Genomic DNA, 22,192 nt, shown 5'->3' with positions numbered 1-22,192 from the left:
ATATGGTTTCACACAGTAGCTGATTATGTTGCCAATTTCTTCAAATAGAAGCAACACTTCAAAGCTTTCGTAAAAAACACGGTGAAGATTTTTGTATTTAGAAACTTCATAACCAAGTTGCCAGTAAATCTTTAGGTTAATAGTATATTTTTCATACCTGGTACAAGTACAGGAACATGTTGTGTTAGGGCTCCAGGTAATACATTTACTAGCTCAGTCAGCATGTTGAAGCAACACTGACGGGTCTTCACACTTTTCTCCTTCATTTGTTTGTGCAAGGCTTTAACAATGTTGGGAACCTGTAACCATCACACATCTGTTAATTGATTCAGTAGCTGACACTTCTTTCACCTTTGATCACTGGGGGATATAGAAGGCTAGGACACATCTTTCTCTATTTCTGGTTTCTCCACAGAATCAGAGTTGTCGTATGAACAGTAGGAAATGAAGATTCAAAAAGAATTGGTAACCATAAAAAGAGCAATTTAACTTTAAAAGGCGAGATGAAACATGAAAACTAGATTTGCACTAACAAAACTATATAGAGCAACAATTGAAAATTTAGTCAAATAATTAACTTAGAAAAAGGAAAATGTCATTTGACAACACTACCCTTTTTATTCTGCAAATAAAACATGTTGTAGCAAATCAAATTTTATCTTGATCAGTAGACCTTTTGCCTACGTTCTAGAATGCACAAAATAACTGCTTTGCTTTGGTAAGGTGGCAAAACTACATAGGTCATACAACTTTTACAGGTGAGAGTAAAGAACAAGTCAGCTAAACACATTTGCCTGAGCTGATAATTTTAGTTTCTAAGACTGCTGTACTGTTCTGGGCCAGTTCCCTGGCTTACTCTCTCTGTTAGTACTACAGTAATAATTTGTAATCTACAAATGACAGAAGTATAGCACAGCATATTTCAGGAGCTATCCATATGAACAGGACAACTTCAACGTGTCTTTAAAAAGATAACAAAAATTTGATGAACAACCTGACTCTGAAGCATTGTCAAAGGTGTCTCTCCCTGCTCCATTGCATCAGGATCACAAAGCCAACTTTGCACAGGTCGAGTTTGTTTTAAAAGAGAAAGATATGCATGAAAGACATCTGCTTTAACATTCTCTTCACGCTCTTTGAATCTGGCTATTAAAGCAGGAGATACAGTTTTGTAGAATTCTGGAAGCATTTCGTGTCGTGTGCTAACAACAGCATCCAGACATTTAGCAGCTGCACGCCTCACTTTCCAGCTCATGTCATCATCGTCACTATATTCGTCATCGCTCCCTTGGAAAAAAAATATGCATATGTTCAAATCTAGACAATCACAGCATCAAGCTTTATTTTAAACAATTAATAAAAACACACTTTGGTTCTTTGTGTAAGGCACTCCAAAGTAACAGGTGGAGAAGTATGTTACAAACCATACATAAAAGGCTTCTGAACTGCCTAAATCTTAAGACTAATTATTTTCTCTACCAATTTTCTCACACTAGTCTTACACATGTATTTATCTAAGCTGGAAACTGGACAAGGTGGTTCCCATCACATTTACAGCCTGACTACTGATTTAAATCATGTTATTCTTTTTTTCATGACATAATCAACAATGCAACAGCTACTAACTGACCAAGATTCAACAAATTATTCTATTCAGTTCTTTCTAGGAATACATCAAACCAAATCATACCCAAAATGACCACAGAAAACATACAATAAGCAAGACAAATTGACTTTTTAAACACTAAGGCAAGAACTATACAGCTCATTCAATCTTAAAGTAATAATAATGTTATGCTCTGGGTTCAGATTATTTGTATCCAAGTGTTCATAAACCTTACATACAGCAAAGAATTTAGCCACAATATTAACAATAAATACCTTCTACTTTTTAGTCAAAATAATTTATCCTAACAGAAAAACACTGAGTATCTTTCAATTTTCAATGTATTAGATTGTATGCATTAAGTAATGATATTTTATATATTGGAAGTATTGAGAAGTCTTTCCCATGACAAATATGTGTTTTCAATTCATTAACTGACACATTTCTTACTTCAGTTCGATCATCTTAGACGCTGCTAGCTTTTACCATCTCATTTTTCCATCTTTCAAGTATTTTAAAGTATTTATCTTGTACTTTACATTCACCACGGGAAGTATTTATCTCCAGCAGTAACATCCAGTACTTTTATTGTACATTTATTTTTAAATGAGTTCATGTGCTGTTTTTAAGCACATCTTAAAAACTGAATTCACAAGTATACAAGCCATTCAAATACTTGTACTTATTAGCAATACCACCCATTTTCTCAGACCACTGCAAGTTCACAAGCTCTTTCTCTCCCCCTCACCAAAAAACAAACATACCTTGATCATCATCATCACCACCATCAGCATCCATAGCATTTTCATCTTCGTCTTCATCGTCATAATTGTAATTTGGATCATAGGTAAGGTATTTAAGACAAATGTTTATAATAGTAGATACATGAGGATAAACTTCTTTAGGACATCTGCATAGTACAAAAATAAAAGTAAAGTTAAATTACCTACAAGAATTAAAACATTTCTACCTAGAAGATGAAATTATCACATCTTGTACTCTGAAGACGTTATAGCCAAGGCAAGTGTCATCAAATGCATCCATCTGAATCTGTACTTCAGAAAGGACCCAAACTACTAGACTGGAAGATTGCGGAAGACCAAGATATGCCTTTGGATATCAAGTTTTTGTTTTTCTCCCTCATCAGCAGTGGACAAGAAATATTAGAATACTTCCCCCCTCCTGTATGAATCAGTAGTATGTCCGGCACAGTACAGTTTATGAAGTGCAGACATAACGTACTGCTTAACATTTAAGTTTTTAAGACAGTTATAGGAACAATTCCAGCTCAAAGCTTGCAAAAATATTTTGTACCAAGGAGACTACCAGTTGACACTTACAACCAAAAAGTACACAACACATAGGCATGTGACACAGGCACCTGAGAATTACTTACCTCCTAACAAAGGATTCAAAGGCTTGAATGCAATACTCTCGTAGTTCATCGTCATCTACATTACAAAACTTTACAACCAAAGGAATTATTTTCTCAAGATATTCACCTGATAGAAGAATATTAGCAAAGTCATTATTCTCATCTAAAGAACTTTTTAGTTACAGATAATTTAGGTATTTTTCTTACCTATTCTATGACCTGCTTGCCTACTGATAGCAGCAATACATTGTATATAGGTCCTAGTTGTTGACATGGAATCATTTTTAGACAGCTCTGTCAACAGATGTTCAATGAGGTCAACAAAAACCATATTGCCACAACTCATAACCAGGTGACCAAGAGCAATGATGGTTCTTTTCCTCACAGCAAGTCTGGGGCTAGTCAGCTGGGGGAGCAGACAGGTCAGAATTGAAGGATGGAAGTTAACAAGCAGTCCTCCTTGCCTTAAAACAGACAAAACACAAACTCAAACCAATTGAATCTAGGTAACTTTGTTCATATACTCTACCAGAATTATTTTAAATATTTTCAAAACATCACAGAGATTACAATTAAGTTTTTTAAAGTTCCAAAAGCTTAAACACAACAAAGGAGTTTAACATATACCTTCAAAGCAAATAAGCATTGAAAATTATCTTAAAGCTACAGTTCTCAGAAGATGAAACAATAATCAGTCTATCAACCAACTTATCTTCATCTTGTCAATACAACTTATCAATACATTCACTTTTTTTCTTTAAATGAGGTTTCATCTGTACTTAATATCTTGACATATTTTTCCACTTAACTTCAACTAAATGAATTATATTTAATATTTGAAAGATTAAAAATTTCAAGCTTTAAAAGGTATTTATCAGCATTCACCAGCATTTTGGAAAAAGGATGTTTACCTGCTCAGCATATCAGCCATGATATCCAGTGCCTCCAGTTGAACAGACACATCTTCCTGCTTGGCTATAGCACTAGTGAGACGCCCTGTGATCTTTTTGCAAACATTAGCCGCTAATGCAGAACCTGAAAGTACAACAAAAGCTCAGCATTTTCGTAATGAGAAAATACAGGTTTTAAACACCAGAGATCCTTTGTCACTATGAGAAGCTGAACGTAACATGAAGAAGCTTTCACACCCAACAAAACAAGCTTGAACAGCCAGTTGCTTCGCTGATGTAAAGTATTATGCTCTGCATTAGAAATGGAAGACTACACAGAAACATACTGAGTAAGATAGCTTTAGATTCAGAAGGTGAACACAACAGAAAGGACACTGCTTTTGGCAGGGCAAGCAAGTGAAGACCAAGACAAGTCTAGAGCAATAAATAAAAGGAATACAGGTAGAAATAAAGGAGTAACTAAAAGGTAAGGGGAAGCACAGAAGTAGATAAAGCCACCTCTAAAGAACAGCTGTAAAATGAAACAGGATTGTAAAATGATTTTGCATACAAAGCTATTTAAATCTACTTGAAATACTGCTGAAACACTTGAAAAAAGGACAAAATATATACCCAAAGTATTTTAAAATTCAAGTTAAAATTCCTTCACTGTATCTGCATAGCTTTCTCCCCCCAACACATACAACTCTCCAGCATTGTTTAGTGTAATTTTGTGAAGCAGTTCATGTTTCCCAATGGCTAACACTCATCTTCATTTGGATTAAGTTTTGTGGGTTTTTTAAATCCTATTTTTGGAATGTAGATGTGTAATTAATACCATTCCAATCTATATTAAATATAGTTTGTTTGGGTTTTTAGACAGAAAGATTTTGCTGTCTTTGAGTCTTACCTCCAGCTGAAAATCTGCTTTTGTTTTGTGTGTGCATACAAAAGAATAATAAATAAATAAATCACTTGAAGCTTTTATTTATAAGTTTTTGCATCACACCGCTACCTGATAAACTTATCATTTACTTGTGGACTTTCAACAGAGGATGTCAAAATCAGAGGGTTTGGTGTTTTTGTTTTTTTAAGAAACCTCAGCCTCTAAAAACTGCACGTCCAAAACCTTTTTAATCGCTTTTCTATTCTCATTCCTCTCATAACCTACAATACCTGAAAACCACTTGAATAAAAATGTAACACCATAATGATGAGCTGTTCATCATTAACATCAGTTTTGGAGTAAAGACTGCATTCATTTAAAACTGCAGGTAAGCACTGCATTAATTTAGCAGGCAATTGTTAGAAACATTAGGCACATTCCAAAACACTTACCTAAACTGAGACAAGAAATCAGATCACTGAAGAAAAATGAGTTATGATCAATTTTAAACAAGTGTACTATCAACTGAAAAACAAGGTGAGATTTAGCTATGACTACAGCCTAGAAACGTTCCACCACACAATTATTAAGATATAAACTTTTACACTCAATTTGTTATACCAATGATCATATACTACAAGTTAATTTTCCACATCCATACAATTCTTCAGTAAAAAAAAGTTTTTTAAACCAGCAAAATCTGTAAGTACAGTCACAGAAGAAACTGAAGAATATCTTGAATAGCAAACTCCTTACCGCTGGAAGCTGGGGGGAGTTCTCCAATCACAGTTTTAAGGCCAATGCTTGAAATGTCACGTAACTGTTCTTTATCTGAAAGCATGTTTGTACAGAGTGTATCTACAATGGTCTCCACTTGATACTCCTTTACTTTACTCACCAAAGGGCCAAGGCTGTATAAACAGAAGAAAGGTATTAGGCTTGTAACCTTAAATAAAACCCTCAATCCTTCATTTTATTTTACTATTTTATTTGAAGTCACAAACTTTTAGATTGGTTTTGGTAGCAATATAAAGCAGAATTTTTAAATCTGAAAACCTTCAACTGGTTAGGCTGATAAACTCACCTTAAACCTAGTAACAAACTACTGGTTTAGTGCATCTGTTTTTTTAATCCACTGGTGGGAACAGTTTCTGCGTAACTGTTCTGCTTCACAGTCTGAAAGTCTGAGTCCCTCTTAACTTCATCATACTTAATGCCAAGATTTATAACTAAGTTACCTAGCCAGAGACACCAGTTTATGCGTTTGACCACCAGTGTCCATCCACTCAGGTTGGACAAGCAAACTTCTCAATTACTGCAACTTTATTCTAGACAACACTTGGGTTCAGTCTGACAGACCCATTCTGTCTTGGAGTGCCTTAACTGAATGCAAACGGTGAATTACAAATCAACGACATGGTCTTCGTTTACAGACTCCAAGCACCCCTCTACACACTGCACTTGGAGGAAAGATAGAAAACATCACCAAATTTGGGGGGGTTAGTTATTCTGTTTGAGAATCATGACAATTTTATATCCCTAGTCGAATGCTCCCATTTGTTCAAAACACTGAAGCTGCAGATCTCTGGTGAAGTCTAGTTCATTGCTAAGAAATACAGCATCCTTTGCCACCTTCCTAGCTCAATCACCAACATTTAGTGTCTGTCCATTGTTAACACCCTGTTCCAAAAAGGACGTTGCACAAAAAAACAACAGCGCCTTATTTGTTCTCTATTTTCTTCCAGCACTAGCAAGCAAGTCTTCCACATCCTTCTTCACACTCCAGGAAAGACACAGGAGCAGGACTTCGGTTTTATTGAGCTTTGTAGGAACATACATATACCTTGTCTTAGCTACAAACCCAATGCTGTCCTGTTGCAGAGAGGAGATCTAGAAAATTTCACAGATTACATGTAATAACGTGACAAAAATCACAGCTCAACTTTCGCCCTCTACACTTAGCTTGCAATGTAAGCTTGAAACCACTACCATCATCTGTCTCACTATGGCCTTGGATGCTGCCATCCATCTGCTTTTCTTTGTTTTGTACTGGTATTGAAAGTATTCCCACATTCTTGCTGTGTTAACGCATTTTCTTACTGTGTTTAATTACTAGACAATACCTGATCTGATTAAATCTATTAGCCACTATGCAATAAAAGTAGTTATGAAAATAGACATGATTTCAGTACAAAGCAGATCCCATAAATTAATTAAAACTAACATCAAGAACCGCAATACAATTATTTTTTCTCTAATGCAAAACTGATAGTGTAAGCACTTGGCCACAATCACCAAAGTTTTATCAGCAAAACAAGCAATATTACCTTGTAAAAATAAGTTACTTTACAACTCCATTCACCTGTGAAAAGGCTTCATAAGAGTAAGAATTTACTCTTTTTCCCTCTCCCCCTTTTCACTCCGTATTCGCTTACCTAGTTACTCCCTACATTTCTAGAACACCTGCCTTCAAACCACCTCAGAAATGGAAAATCAGTTTTGAAAGACTTGACCCATTCTTTTAATTTAATTCCACTCCCCCAAACATGCTACATGAACAACAAACATGTCAAATTCTGGAAAATGAGTGCTGTAAGCTGCGTGTTCCATCAAAAAACAGGAGTTAACCTGCACAAACAGTAACATCTCTGAAAGACACAGCTCCATTGTTCTACATACTTCTGCACACTGATCTTGCCAGCTATTCTCCCTCTGCGGTGACATCTATCACATCGCACCCAATCAAAGCACGCTTACTAACGCAACATCAACACCAGAGGTGAGATGCAACAGGAAGCTCGAGTTGGTACATTTCTGCAGGCTTTGGGTTTGGACTGACCCTGACACTTCTGCAGGCTTTGGGTTTGGACTGACCCTGACAAAAGCAAGGGCTGTAGACCAAGGAGCTGTGTGCAGGTCACACAGGAGAACAAGCAACGGATTGAGGCAAAATAGGAGACAGCAGTAGTGAGGACCATCTACAGAAAACATGGGAACCATGAACTAGGAGTGTAGCTCACCAGCAGAATTCACAGAAACACAGACACACCTTGAGAAAACTACTCTCTATTTTTTCTTCCAGGTCAATTAAAGGGATAATGGTTAGCACTCGGTCTTGAGCACAGAACTTCCCTTGGTTATGTTTTACAGCTGTTCCCAATGTCCCATCAAGAAAATCCTACAGCCTGATTCACAGCAGCATCTCAATGCTTTTCCACCTCTAACACATGCTTCAACTTGCATCACCATCAAATTCAACTTCAGCCACAATAAGAAAGCACAGAAGGTTTTCAAGAGATTCTGCATGCACCCTCAGTGTGAACTTTGATGAGTGTGATGACTTTTGATATGAAGGGCTCACCTAACCTGGCTATAATTTCAAGAAGTGGAAAGAGTTGGGCAAGGTTATTATTTCGGAAGCATTTTTCAGAAGCTTAAACTCTGTTGTGATGCTGTTTTTGTGTAAGTTGGTGCCCAACTCGCAGTACACGATCCAAGCAAGCCTGTGGAAGGGTTCCGTCAGGCCTGTGCAGTCTTCTGCTGAGATGCCAGAGTGAGCAAGTAGCTTCAAGAGCCACAGCAGCCTCCTGCTGCAACCAACAGAGCCAGAAGCCATGGATGTTTCTGCTGTTCACAAGGGAGGATCCAAATCTTTTTTTTTTAAATCTGCCCATCAACACTGTACACAATGTACGCAGACAACCACTCTACAAACCAGAGATACAAAACTGAACCATATGGAAACAAGTCTATGAACAAATGCAGAAAAAGGAACATCTCTAAGCCAATTGCAAACCGATTATATCAGGACTATTAGAATACGATGCCTCCATATAGCTTTTTTCCCTGCACTGAACTTTAATACTGTATACATCTGCTTTTCATTAAGGTTTATTCTAGCAAAGCTAACAGAGAATAAAATGATCTCTGCAGGCTCAGTAAACACTAACTTTGGAGAGCTGAAACCAAACTGAAAACCTACAGGTTTTCAAACACAAAATGAACGAACTTGTTAACAAAATAACACTAACTGTAAGGAAGCAAAGTTTAAGTTTTCAAATCCATGCCACCATTTACTACGTCAGATTTTTGAGGCTGCAATGACTTAGGGCCATATTATTACTGAAATATCTGAAGTATGCATAAGTTTTACAAATAATTTCACCATCTGCTTGTAAAACAGATTAACATAATTAACAACAGAACAACTTCCAACTAGAAGTATTTGTCTAATCTAAATACTTGTCAACTGTCAAGGCAGGACCCTGGAGAAAGACACTGTCTTCCCATGTTTAGGAAAAACCCTAGTATTTAAAAAGTTGTATTAATTTGTAATTCGGTTTTCACTGATCAGAAACAAATAGCAGCTATCAAGCTTTTAGAACAGCTCGGTCACAAGTTAGTTTGAAACACCAGGGTAGATAACTTTCTTCTTCCCCAAGTTACCCTTTCAAAGCATTTTACTGAAACAAAACAAAAAAACAAGCCCAAGACACTAGGGAAAAAGGTGGGATGAGAACTTCCATCTTCACAAATTTGAATATCCAATGTAATAATGGAGTTGCCAGATCATGGTAGAGCAAAACCCTGATTAACAAATAGCAGTATGCAGTTCTAGGAAATGAAGAAGTGCAATACATGACAGTCTAGTTGTACTAGGTCACTGGAAGCAAGCAATCTAGATGCAAAGTATTTCCTTTCAGTGATTACAGCAGGGAAAAAATGCTTTGGTTTTATTTCCTAAGATTCTGAGAGTGATTCTGAGTTAAAAGAGCAAGTTTCACATTTAAAAAAAACAACTCACTGGCACTAAGTCAACTGTACAAAACCAGAAAAGAAATAAAAATCAACATGCAAGCAGAAATTCTGTCCAAGATATCTGGCAAGATTCTCATCTGTCAATAAAGACTATTACTCTGAAAGCAGATAGTCCAAAATCTAAATCAAGATATGCCACTCAGGCAAAAGCTTACTTCAAGCTTAAATCATCTAATTCCCACATTACTGTGCTATAAAAACCCACAAGTATTTTCAGACAGAAAAACCACCCTTGAGTCTTCATAATCTAAAGGAAAAAGTTGCTGTATATGTATTGAGACAAGCACACAAGATGACAAGCAAAGCAGTCTGTCTTGTTTTACTGGAAATGGGTCTGGAGTTGGAGCCTACGTCTCCAAGAACACAGCTGGATCCTGGGTTCACCACTAGCTAATAAAACTGTCAGGAAGGCATCTGCAGGGGAACACGCCAGTGACCCATCACATTCAGAAGGAAAGGCTTGAGGCAACAGCATTCAGCATACAGGCATTCAAGTTAGTTTAGGAGCTCAGTACTGTACTTGCCAAGACTGAGAGCAAGACAACCCCACACTTTTATTACCTGGCTGGTACTGCTGGGGAGACCAATTTCTGGATTGTTTTAGCAGTGGAGATCTGAGAATGTGTACCTCAGTTCTGAAGAGCTGTCAACAGCGAAATGTTACCTGCTATTAATTTTACTTGTCAACCTATTCATGCTTTGGATTTTCTCACTGAAATGCAACTTGGCACCTCGGACCTTAGCGAATTAACTTCTGAACGTACAGTCAAACATAAATTTATTCATTTTGAAGTTGTGTATTTTACTGATTCCTCTTTCTGGATGCAGCTACTGTCCTTTTGACTTTACATGGGGGGGAAAAAGAACAGTCAAATCAAACAGTTTAGAAGCACCTACAGGGTAAATACAAACCTGTATGTTCCAAATTCCTCTGAAACTGTCTTCTATCCTGTCTCTGAGCATCAAGTTGTCCCCTCCTGTCACAAAAGCTTCCAAACACACTCCAAGTTCCCCACAGCTTTCACACTTCTTACTATGTCCTCTCCGTCACTCCAAAGCCGCCCCCTTTCACCATATAGCTCCCACCACAGGATGACTGTAGGCCTTCAAAACCATTGTCCACCTGATCTGGTCACCGATTTTCTCCACTCTTGAAAGAGGCGGTGTTCCAACAGCGCCAACTAAACGCCACACAGATTTTGGAGGGAGCTAGGCTGGAGGACTAGGCTCAAACTCCGAGGACTGCAAGCCAGTGACTCCAGCTGGACTCAAAGAGCCAAGATTTACAGCTTTCACTCTAGGACAGCTAGTAGACATGGCTCTATATGAGAGGACAACAACATACACCTTCCACCCCTAAAACCTGTTGTACGTGCCCCCCACTGCTGTCACCCTTCTTCCCTATGTCCAGAAGTCACAGTAGCAAGAGCTAACTATCATCGGAAAAGCTCAACAGAAGCAAAAGGCAGCAAGCTAGTGCAGACAAGAAAAGCACGTGCAATAATATATGTTACATAAAGCAAACTTTTGCATTCAAGCACTACGTGTAACTTACATTACGACAGTAACCACAGAGTAAGTTCCAACATCTTGGCACCAGTGGTCTGTCACTATGTTAGGCAAACCTATGAGCTTCGCTTTCAGTGGCTACACTCGTAACACCCTGCCCCCATGAAATCAAAACATTGTTAGCACTTGAGGCACAGCACCTACATAAAAAGCCCTGGAACATGCTTTTCCCATTTCCCAAGGGAATCGTACGTACTCCTTTCCATGCCTTTCTCCACAAACTGTAACCTGCTTGGTTTCCTCTCTTTACCCACCAACACCCTACTCGTGTCATAGAGCCTGCTCAAAATAAGTGCAATTTGGGAATTAAAAAAAAAAAAGCAGCATAGACAAAGCATATCTACCAAAAACATGCACTGCAATATTACGCTCAACTCATTTTTTTTACAGCATGAATCTTCAAACAAATCTGACATTGAGGCCAACTCCCCAAATTAGGCCACAGACATTATGATCACCCCAATGCCATACATTTAGGAAGACTGCAATTCACTCTTTATTTTGCAGAGCATTTTACAGAGATGCAGATATCTTAAAAATAACTACATAAAAACAACTTTGGTATAACATTTCTAGAAGGTTCTGCATGCAGGTAATTTCAAGAGAAGTGTTAATTGAGATACCAGCTGATATAGGATGAAAGGCATAAAAAGAAGCCCTTTAAGTGCCCAGAAACAAAGATGCAATGGAATGGTTTCTCACCTGCTTAGGCAGGTACGTTTACTCCTGCAGAAATGAAAAGCCCTTACAGCAGCCTTTGTTAAAAACAGCAACAGCAAAAGTCAAGTCTTAACCTGGCACTGTCCTTTAACTTAGGGCCGGGGGACAGTACTGACATCTTTAGATTCCAGCTGAGCATCTCCACAGCTGCTAAATCCCTGAGAGTAGTGGTTTAGAAGACCATACCCACAATCTTAATCTGGTCATGTTATTGTTTCAATCATGATAAACGAATACTGCAGTCTTAGGGTAATTTTTCGACACTGCTATGAGCAAGGACCATTTCTCCCCCCCAATACATAAGTCCTGGCAAGTTTGTAGATGAGCATCTGCCAAGACACAAATTACCACCAAGAATTCTCTCTCAAACGCAGATTCACCAAGCCATCCCTGACTGCATCCCTAGAAGTTGAAACATTTTCTCCAGCTGCTGAAAAAGCTCTCAGATTTCTCCACAACCTAATTTCACTCTTCAACCAAGCCTTCCCCTCGGTGGCACATCACTAGCTCCTCTTCCAGTGCACACTGCTGGCAGTCAGTGGCTATGCACAGCACCACTGCACTGTTCTACTCTTGCTGCATAATAAACTGGTTTGCAAGCAACACAAGCACAAAGCACCTAAACAGAAACGATCACAATTCCAAAGTATGGCAACCGTCCACAGTAGTATGGAGAGAGGAAATTCCCTGTGCGTTTCAGTCAACAGACTACAGTCCAGAAAGGTGTGATCCCAGAATCTGTGGAAACTATTTTGCATCCATAATGCTTCATACTCCAACAAAAGTACTGTAAACAGAAGCACAAACAAGCAGATGTGCAATTATGGAAACATATTCATATAAAACCAAACAACAGCAACCTCTCAAAACTACAGCTAGCCTTCAGAGTAGCAATCCCAGAAGTCAGCAAACTCGCTCTCTATTAATCAAAAGCGATCTGGTTGGTGAGATTCCAGGTGGCAATGTCAGCTCTCCTTTCGCTGATACAAAGATCGCGTCTCCTGCTTTTGCGGTTTGCAAAGATTTGCACAGCTCTATGAAAATACACCTTCCACAACCCAGGCATCTGCAGCTGACACCATCTTTTTATGCACCAATGACTGACAGACCGCATCTCCACCAAAAAAAACACAGTTGCTCCAGAAGCAAAAACACCTAAAATAATGGGCAGGATGTTTATTTTTTCAATGTAAATAGAGAGAAACTAAAATAATCAGAGCAAAAGTTGGTCAATTAGACACATCAGATCATCAGTTAAGTAAAGGAAACACTTTTCTGCCGATATCTGAAGATGAAAACTACTGAAGTGACATAAGTCACTCACCCAAACACTTGAAATTTCAGTCCATAGGAGGTGTTAAACCAGACTTTACCTGAGTTAGCATCTTCATTTCATTATGCATTCCTGTTTATTCTGATTTAGTTCAATAAAGTTGACACACCAGTTAGGAAGTACATTGTAAAAAAAACAATGCCTTAAGCTTTTCTGGCCTTTCAAATCAGGAGATATCACTTGCAGACCTTATTGTTAGTGTCAGATTGCAAACTGAGCTTATCAAAAGTAGAAAATAAACTACAACTTTTCTTTCTTTTTGGAAGTGCTTTTTAGTTGTTATTATTTTTATTTTTAAGTCCTCTTTGATCTTTTCCTTTTCGCTGGAAAATCACATTTACCAATAATTTGCATCCAACTTCTCTTAAAGTCAACAGCTCATTCAGCTGTCTATGGAAATAAACAGCAACTACAGCAGTGTCTCCTTTCAGTTATATACATCTGAAAATAAAGGTGTTCATAGCACGCCCTCCCTGCTAAGAAGAGGGATGTCATCTCACAACCAAATGTAGGCTGAAATCAGTGCGGCTATCAAAAAAACACATTTACTTCCAGGGAAGAGTTAAAATTCACAAATGAAAAATGAATATATTTGACTCAAATCACCAATATAGCATGATGTATAATAGTGTATTACCACAGCATCCAAAACACTTTAAAGCTGCTAAACCAGATCAGCCACACAACATATGTGCATCATCCTGCTCACATTAATGACTCACACTCGCAGCATCAGGCAGGGTTCCCTACGTTGAACTACCGCCCAGAGAAGTCACGCTGATAAATGCAGATAAACCACAGGATGACAAGGGGAGGAATCACTGAAAGCAGTTACTTCAACCCCGCTTTTCTACTTCATATTTCGAGAGATATACATATACGATGAACGATTATTTATTGTAAGTTTCAGGAAGCATTTTAGCGTGAAACAATACAAATTTGTCAGTAGAGGTTTTAATGGCAGAGTATCACAACATAAACAGCTACCAGAATGAGAAGCACATCCAGTGCTGCAGTTTAAGGATGAACTAAGAAGAATGATTAATGGCAGTTTGGGCCAACAGAACATTACCAGCAGCGAAGCACAAACAATCCACCCCACACTCAGGCAAAGCACACCGCTTGTCTAATCCAGATGCAGGTAACCTTGGACAGAGCTACAGGCAGTATAACCCCTGCCACCATAAGGTGCTCAGGGTACCATTCTGGACTACACAGATAGCCTTAAAACATGAATGGTGTAAGAACGTCCGATAGCGTTTTTTACACTGGCTGGCTGTAAAACTGCCTTTGATCATCAGATAGAACAAAGAAGTCCTTCAGAAAAAACACAAACAACACACACAAAAATATTCTTAAGACAGACAAGGTGAAGAAACTGACCTAGTTCGTATCTACTGCCTGAAATAAAAGTTTGATGAGTACACTCCTTTCTCTTCTGTAGGGTCAAAGATGTTTGACTTTTAAAGCAAGAGTATTAAATCAGTTTATTTATTTTCATTTTGATTCGGAGATGAACATCACAATCATCTGCAAGACAGTTACCCAAGTACCCATAAACTCTCAAGCTGTTAAGCAAAGACAAACATGTTTTATCCTATCCAAAAGCAGTATGATATAACTGAAAGGTTCAAAAACAAAAACACCAGTGTGCTTTGAAGAGATAATGAGAAACAAGTTCATCAGCATTTTAACCAACAGAGCACTTCCTATCCAAATGTGAAAGAGATTAGAGGATAAGGCAAAACTTACTCGTTACTACACTTGCCTAAGAAAAAAATATTGCTTTACAACTGTTCTGAGTTATTTCAAATCTTCTCTGTTCAGTGACATCAGTAATCAAACCTTGAAAGAACAATCTTCCTTGAAGAGACTCTTTCCTTGTTAAGGAGTGTTCAATAACATTACCATTCAGTGTTTCCATGGACCTAACTGGAAGAGGAAGCTTCCCTAACAAAATTGCAAATCTTTCTTTCCCCCCCAAAAAAGCTCTCAAATACAGATTCAGCAGGACAGAGCTTTCTGTGTACCTTTAAGGCACTCCTATGAGCGGGAATCTATACTTGAATGGGTCATCAAGCATCAGTCTGATGAAAGTTCCTGCTGATAGTCTCTAAAGAGCACCAGAGCATTTAATTTAATAAGGTAATCTAAACACAGTTTATGCTTTCCTCAGCTGAAAATGGCAGCAAACACGTAACAGAAATACACAAGTAGAAAACAGCAACACAAAATATTTTAAAACCAAAAAGGAGGGGAAATACACTGGTCAAATTTAAATTAACAAATTAGGTTCCCACCTAGCATTGTAGTAGATGGAAAATCTAGTTTAGGTCACCTTAAACTGCCTTAAACTACATCTTAGCAGTATTTCAACCTCTCCCATCCTGTACCCCCACTACTGCTTCTACCAATGTTCATCTGAATGTAGGAGGAGAGAGCTGAGCCAGAAGAAATCTAACTCCCCAAACCAGTCTACAACAAAATCAGATGCACTCAAGAAAATGGACACAGAGGGGAAGAACATCAGAATAGCAGCAAAATTAGCTTAGACTGGCTTAAAATTGTGATGGAACAATACTGTGAGTCTAAGTTACCTGAAAATAAATAAATAAATAATGTTGCTACATTCAAGGTACAAATTCTAGATGAAAGCTGACAATTTCCTGAAAACTTTTTCATCATGTTTCTTGTCCCCTTACATGAAATTTCATGCTGTTCTTTAATGGTACTTGGATTTTTTCTAAAAGTATTCCAAACTTTAAATTGATTCTGTCATTTTAATTAAATCCAAGTATTTTATCAGTGTGTCAAAGCGAACTTTAAAAATGGAAGAATGGTTAATAAGAAAAGAACAGGGCATGCCCACATGCACTGGCAGCTATCTATTTTCCTCATTCTCTTTCCTTTGAAGTCTTTAACGTTACCTGTACTTTAGGTCCAAAATCCTAACCTTGTCATTAAACATTGTTACATATACACTGTGTGCATTAATCTGAATTTCAAGGTAACTTCAGGCTATGCATTGTAGATGAGTACCGCATGTATGCTGTAACCACTTTGTTCCACAGAATGTTACTTTATGAAAAGCCAGTTCTAAGCCTGAGCCAAGTTTCATAATAATCTACTTAATACTTTTCATGCATGTGTCTCTTCTGACTGAGCGCAGGCACCCTGTTTCAAAGCCAGGAAGCTTAAGCTGTGCCACAAGGTACTCTGACGTTTTAGGACTTCACATTCAAAAGCAAGGTGTTGGTTTGTGTTGTTTAAAAAAACTGGAGGGAGACATGTTTCAACAAAACTGCAACTCTTATAAGAGTAGTGAAAAAGTAGTGGTAATTACATTACTATACAGCTCATAGAACATTAAACTTTGGCTGGAAACTTGCTACTCTCATATTAGATCCTCTGTGAAAGGTTTTAGTTATCACATAAAATATTTCAGAAGCTGAAGCAAGCGCTTCTTGTAAGTATATAAGCAGATTTATGTATGCACAGGCTTTAATTTTCTGCTTTGTTCAGGTGATGGGTCAAATTGTAAAGAACAAGCTGAAACAAACTAACTGAGCTAGTCACAATGTGAAACTCTTCTTCAAAGCTGTCCCAAGCCCTGCAGTGGTAAGTTTACTTCAACACATGCTTCACAGAATATAAGACTCAAGTAGATCAGATGAGATATTTAAAAAAAAAAGATCACGAACAAGAAATATTCTTACAGAAACACTAGGAGCTTCTTAACAGAGATGCCCTCCTTATAGGACACAAAAGGAGTCAGAAGAACCAAGTACAAAAAGTCATAATAAATGTAGCACCTCTTCAAAGAGGTGGAACACAGCCAGAAAAGCCACACCACAGGTAAAGTTAAATAAAGGGAGGAAGAGAGGCCACTGAACCAACAGAAGCCTCTGAAAAGCAAGTAACTGCACCCTGACCCCATAAAACATCTGCAGTTCCTGTAAAGCATGTAAAACCATTAACACAATATTTCAAATGCTAGTGAAGAGGCAAGTTCCACGTTTGATTAAAAGGTAAATACACAGTTTTGGTTATGTTATTTCTGTTTGAGAAGGCAGATCACGGAATTGTAGTATTGGAGTAGTTTTCGCAGTTAAACATCAATGTGGCAACTACCTACGAACTCTAAAAAGATCTTTAAAATCTATTTAGCATTCAAGATTTATCACCAGAGAACAAGCACATCGTTCTTATACCTTCAGCAATGACTGTGCAGTGTATTTGTCCCCTTAAACCCCAAACGTTAAATTGCAACATCAACAAAAGATAGTGCTATAAGAAGCTACGATTAATGCAGACAACCTGCAAAGGTTCCTATGTGGACAACATATTCACATTTATTTTGCATAGCAGTGGTCCTTTAAGGTGTTGTTTTTTTTTTAAAGCTTTATGTTTTTCAGTCAACAGACAATTCTTTACACCACAAAGAAAGAATACATACCATTTGACAGCTAAGTTCTGCACCTCACCGTTTTTATCTTCCAGTAATTTCAAGATCATCTTCACCACCTTTCTTTCACTGTCATCATCCAGCTTAATAGAATCTTTCTGTAGTTCTGTCATCAAGTCGTTAGTAGCCATAAACCTGAAAAAAGATAGTCAGATAATTATTGCTAAAAGGATATATATGGGTCATTCAGTGCTTTACAATTCACAATTCTCAGTTTCCACCATTTGTTACCAAATAAAACACACTTAACATTGGACTAGCCTTACCTGCTTTGTGATACAAGCAGCATTTCTTCTACTTATAAAATAAATAAGGAGAAAATGTCATTTTTAAATAAAATTTAACTTTTAGTTAGGTCATCATCGTTCCTTGGTGAGGACAGCTCCACGTTTTACTCCCGATCTTTATGCTGCGCTCCAAATAATCACCAACAAGAAAACTGACACTTTCCCAGATTTGAAGTAGTTCTCTCACTAGCTACACAATTTTTTTCTTAAGCAAGAAGAATAATACAGTTTTTCAAACATTCTCCCACAAAAATAATAAGCCAGACATCATCGGGGAAATAAAAGTGAAGCTATGATTTATAAATTTCTCATTTTGTCTGTCCAGACTAGTTTGTTTATAATCCAGACAATGGCCAATGATGTTTATCCAGCCCTCAATCTAGGGCATGACATTAAAGTCTAAAATTAATTCTTGAGAGATCAAGAAAACAAGATCAGCTTTCCTATCAGTTCATTTAGTATTCAATACCACCGTCACACCGACCAATACGAGAGAACATACTGAGAAATGACTTTCCAAAAATACTGCTTTTATGCCTTTTGTTTCTTTTCCTTCTAAAGTCTGTTTTCCAATCTGTTTTCCTTTCCTAAGCATCCTTTCTCCTCAAGAAAAGTAATAAAGATGCCTTACTCAATTACCAATCCCAGGGGCTCCAGTGCCAATCCCAGCCCCCAGACAAAAACGGTCTGTTAATTACACGGCTAAGGTTGACATTTGGGCTTCTGACACGTCAGCCTCAAGCAGCCATCGCTTAAGCTCAGGTCATCCTTGGAAGGTTATCTCCACAGCCTGACCTGCTCGATACTTCTTTATTGAGAATGAAAGCCAAGACTGCATAATCTTAACGTGCATCACAAGTGCCAGACGACTCCCCCCAAATAATGGACCCCGACTTATCCTGCCTTGTAACGCAGTCTAACAGTCTCAAGGTGTTTCTAACTAAGATAAGCGAAGTCCTCACTTGTTCTTCATTCACTCCAAGAGCGCCGCCGAAGCACGCCTGTAATCTGACAGGAACCAGATGTGTGCATAAACAGATGATGGATGTGAAAGGCACCAGCCTTTAAGCAGCGCAAGGGAAAAAGCTACTTGAAAAGTAAAGGGAAGGGGCAGATCAGATGGGAAGAAGGGCATCCACGAAGCCAAGCAGCACTAAAACATTTAAAAGCCATCTCCATGACACTGCTATATTTACCTCTTTTTGTTAAACCTTAACAGCCTCCCCTCACTTCCTTGGGCACTAACTCCCATTTCCTAGCCTTATGAGTTCACATGCACTCATCACCTACTTGTGACAACTTCCTCAACTAAGCAGAGCTTGAGCATCCTCAGCTCATCAGCGCTTCTGCGCTTGGCTACAACTGAGGAGTCCTCCTGGAGGATTCCTACATTTAAAAAATAAAATACCAAACCCCACAGTGGCATGGGGAAGACTGGCAACTCTAAATTGAAGTAGCTGGTATTTAGAAACACCACAGTTTTGAATGGTATAGATGTGGCCTTGGACCAACTTTATGTGCTGCAAAGCAGCAGCGCATCGGTAGCTCCTCACCCCTCATACATGGAGCAGCCATCCTCTTCCTCCAGCGAGCACACTGCTCCTCCCACAGCCCCAAAGTAAACTGCCACCTTACATCGCTGCCCACTTAGAACTGAAGTTTCCACACAATAAATGCCACAAACAATTGCATCAGACAAGTTAGTTTATCCAAAAAAACTGAGGATTAGAATTTACTGTAGAATAGCTACTTGAACTGTGGTTTGCAGTCAGCTCCCTGGTATCAACAACTACACCGTCCCTCTTCAATTACGCACCGTCTAAGAAGAAATCCACTTATAATTACCAGTACTAAGAACTATTTTATCCATTATGCAAATACATGATACATGCAAAGGTTTCATAAAACGTACTATTGCATAACAGCCAGTTTGTAGAGGTCTATCGTCACTCATTTTACGGTTTCTAATTCAGATTTTAATCTGTGTTGTTATTATTTTTTAGCATTTCAGAATCCCAAAGTTGTTCAAAGCTCCTGGAATGGGTAATCTGCAGAGTATGCTCTCCTAAAGCAACTACAAAACAAGTTTTAACTACATGTAGCTTGGAAAACTACTTGCTACAACCTCATTTGATAGCAAAAAGTTTTAAACTCATTGGAAATCAGTATTAAGAAGCAAATCCATCACAATATTTTGGAAGACATCCTTCCCATGAGCACTAAATGCAAAGCTCACTTAATCACAGAAATAAATTAGCATGATAAAACTAAAAAAATATTCAGAAAACAGTTTGAATCTATTTTTAAGTGTAATTTAAATGACTCAGGCAATTCTGGACTGCATCTTTTCAGACTAATCAGTTTTTGTTGTTTTTCTTCCCCAAAGTTTCTAGCCTCAACTCTCCTGGTAACATCATACTAGAGAACCTGAAAGAGATGGACATGAAAAATACATACATTTATCACACCCGTGCCCAGTGCTTCAACGGTTTTGTCTAAAAGCCAACTCTATGGCTACTTAATCACAGCCTGTATTCTTTTAGATTTTAATATATTAACAAGAGACTGCTTTGGATGTCACTGTGTTCTTTAACTACAAACTAAGAACTATAAAGGTGCAAAAACGGAATAAACCCCAAGTGTGTTTTATGACTTTTTCCTGTACTGATGCACTCTCTTTAACAAATGAAAGCTTCATACATGAATTCCTGGGTATGCACACTGCAGACAAAGAAATTTAATTATCTTTAACCTAATGGTTTGTTAGAGCTACTGTGTAAGTGGTCTCTTTTTTTTAGTTGTGTTTTTTTAGTTGCTATGCTATTTCATTATCTGATACACCTTCTTTTGCATGTTATCTACTGTAACCAAACGGTTACTCCAATAAATAGTAACAGTCTGGAGAGAGATCCTAAGCTCCATAATACATATTCCAGTCCCGCCTTCCTAAAACTTGACTTAACTGGACTCCTCTCTCCGAACACACATAGTTTTAGAGGGATCCTACGAAGGCTGGGGAGGGACTCTTTGTCAGGGAGTGTACGGATAGGACAAGGGGGAAGGGCTTTAAACTAAAAGGGTGGGCTTTGATTAAATATAAGGAGGAAATTCTTTACTACGAGGGTGGTGAGGCCCTGGCACAGGCTGCCCAGAGAAGCTGTGGGTGCCCCATCCCTGGAGGTGCTCAAGGCCAGGCTGGATGGGGCTTTGGGCAACCTGGTCTGGTGGGAGGTGTCCCTGCCCATGCCAAGGGTTGGAGCTGGGTGCTCTGTAAGGCCCCTTCCCACCCATGGCTCTACACAGTGAGCCCAGCACCCCTGCCCACACCCCGCAGCACCCAGGAGGCGTGCGAGCCGCGGAAGCCGAGGCCCAGGGCGCTCCGCAGCCCTCCCAGCCCCTCTGCAGCACCCCGCGGCCGGCGGGGCGCTCACCGGGCCCGGCCGCCCCGCACCGCCCCGAGCAGGCCCCGCTCCTCCGGGCTCCGCGGGCCCCGCGCCCGCCGCAGGCGGAGGCCGAGGCTCCGCTCCTCAGCGGGGGGAAGCCCCGAGGCGAGGCGGGCCGGGCCCGGCGGCGGCGGCTCCCACCTGAAGTCCTTGTCGCTGGACGTCATCTTCTCCAGCAGGTTGGAGATGTGGTACGAGGCGCTCGCCATGTTGACGGGCCCGGCCGGGAGCAGCGGCGGCAGGAGGAGGAGGAGGAGGAGGAGGAGGAGAGGGAGGAGGAGGAGGAGGGGGAGGGCGGCGCCTCCCGGCTCCGCTCGCCGGGGCTGGGCCTGGGCCTGGGCCTGCTGGGGCCGCCAGAGCCCCCCGCGCGCCGCCGCCGCCCGCGATTGGCGGCGCTGCCAGCCCCGTGACGCCGCCCGCGGACGTGGCGCCGAGCGGGTGCGCGCCCAGCCCGGGCCGCCGTTGGAGAGGCGGCGGGAAGGGCGGCCGCGGACTACGAGTCCCAGCGCGCACCGCGCGCGCGTCCCGCCCGGCGCCGTTGGCGGGGCATGGCGGGAGTTGTAGTTTGGCTCGGTCGGGTGTCCCTCACCCCTTCAGGCCCTCGCAAAGCCACGGCTGAGCGCGGGCTGAACGTATCTGACAGAAGTCAAAAGCAACGACGTGAAAATGCGTTTTCCTTGCTGAATAAAAGTGTGTTTCTGTCTGTCCCCGTTGCAGAAAGCTGCCCCAAAATGTGATGCGAGTGCTTCCGGAGTGCCTGGGGGCAAACTGAGAGATTTTTTCATATATATTCACATAAC

The 22,192-nt window shown here is 39.7% G+C and overlaps 1 protein-coding gene across 1 annotated transcript in view; it reads right to left on the bottom strand.

Annotated features, from left to right (window-relative positions):
• CAND1 (cullin associated and neddylation dissociated 1) overlaps positions 1-21,758 on the bottom strand; it is a 28,089-nt gene extending 6,331 nt beyond the window's left edge. The window contains exons 1-9 of the mRNA XM_040552766.1: positions 21,534-21,758; positions 17,654-17,797; positions 5,514-5,668; positions 3,893-4,016; positions 3,189-3,445; positions 3,003-3,108; positions 2,371-2,516; positions 995-1,287; positions 158-299 (exon numbers count right to left, since the gene is read on the bottom strand). Of these exons, the coding sequence (XP_040408700.1) occupies positions 158-299; positions 995-1,287; positions 2,371-2,516; positions 3,003-3,108; positions 3,189-3,445; positions 3,893-4,016; positions 5,514-5,668; positions 17,654-17,797; positions 21,534-21,601 (1,435 nt within the window). The 5' untranslated portion in view covers positions 21,602-21,758. The remainder of the gene's footprint in view (positions 1-157; positions 300-994; positions 1,288-2,370; positions 2,517-3,002; positions 3,109-3,188; positions 3,446-3,892; positions 4,017-5,513; positions 5,669-17,653; positions 17,798-21,533) is intronic.
• Positions 21,759-22,192: the final 434 nt, after the last annotated feature.

This window comes from Cygnus olor, chromosome 1, assembly GCF_009769625.2.
Source record: "Cygnus olor isolate bCygOlo1 chromosome 1, bCygOlo1.pri.v2, whole genome shotgun sequence".
Taxonomy (NCBI): Eukaryota; Metazoa; Chordata; class Aves; order Anseriformes; family Anatidae; genus Cygnus; species Cygnus olor.
The sequence above is the reverse complement of the archived record's forward strand: the minus strand, read 5'-3'. Positions and strand labels throughout refer to the sequence as shown.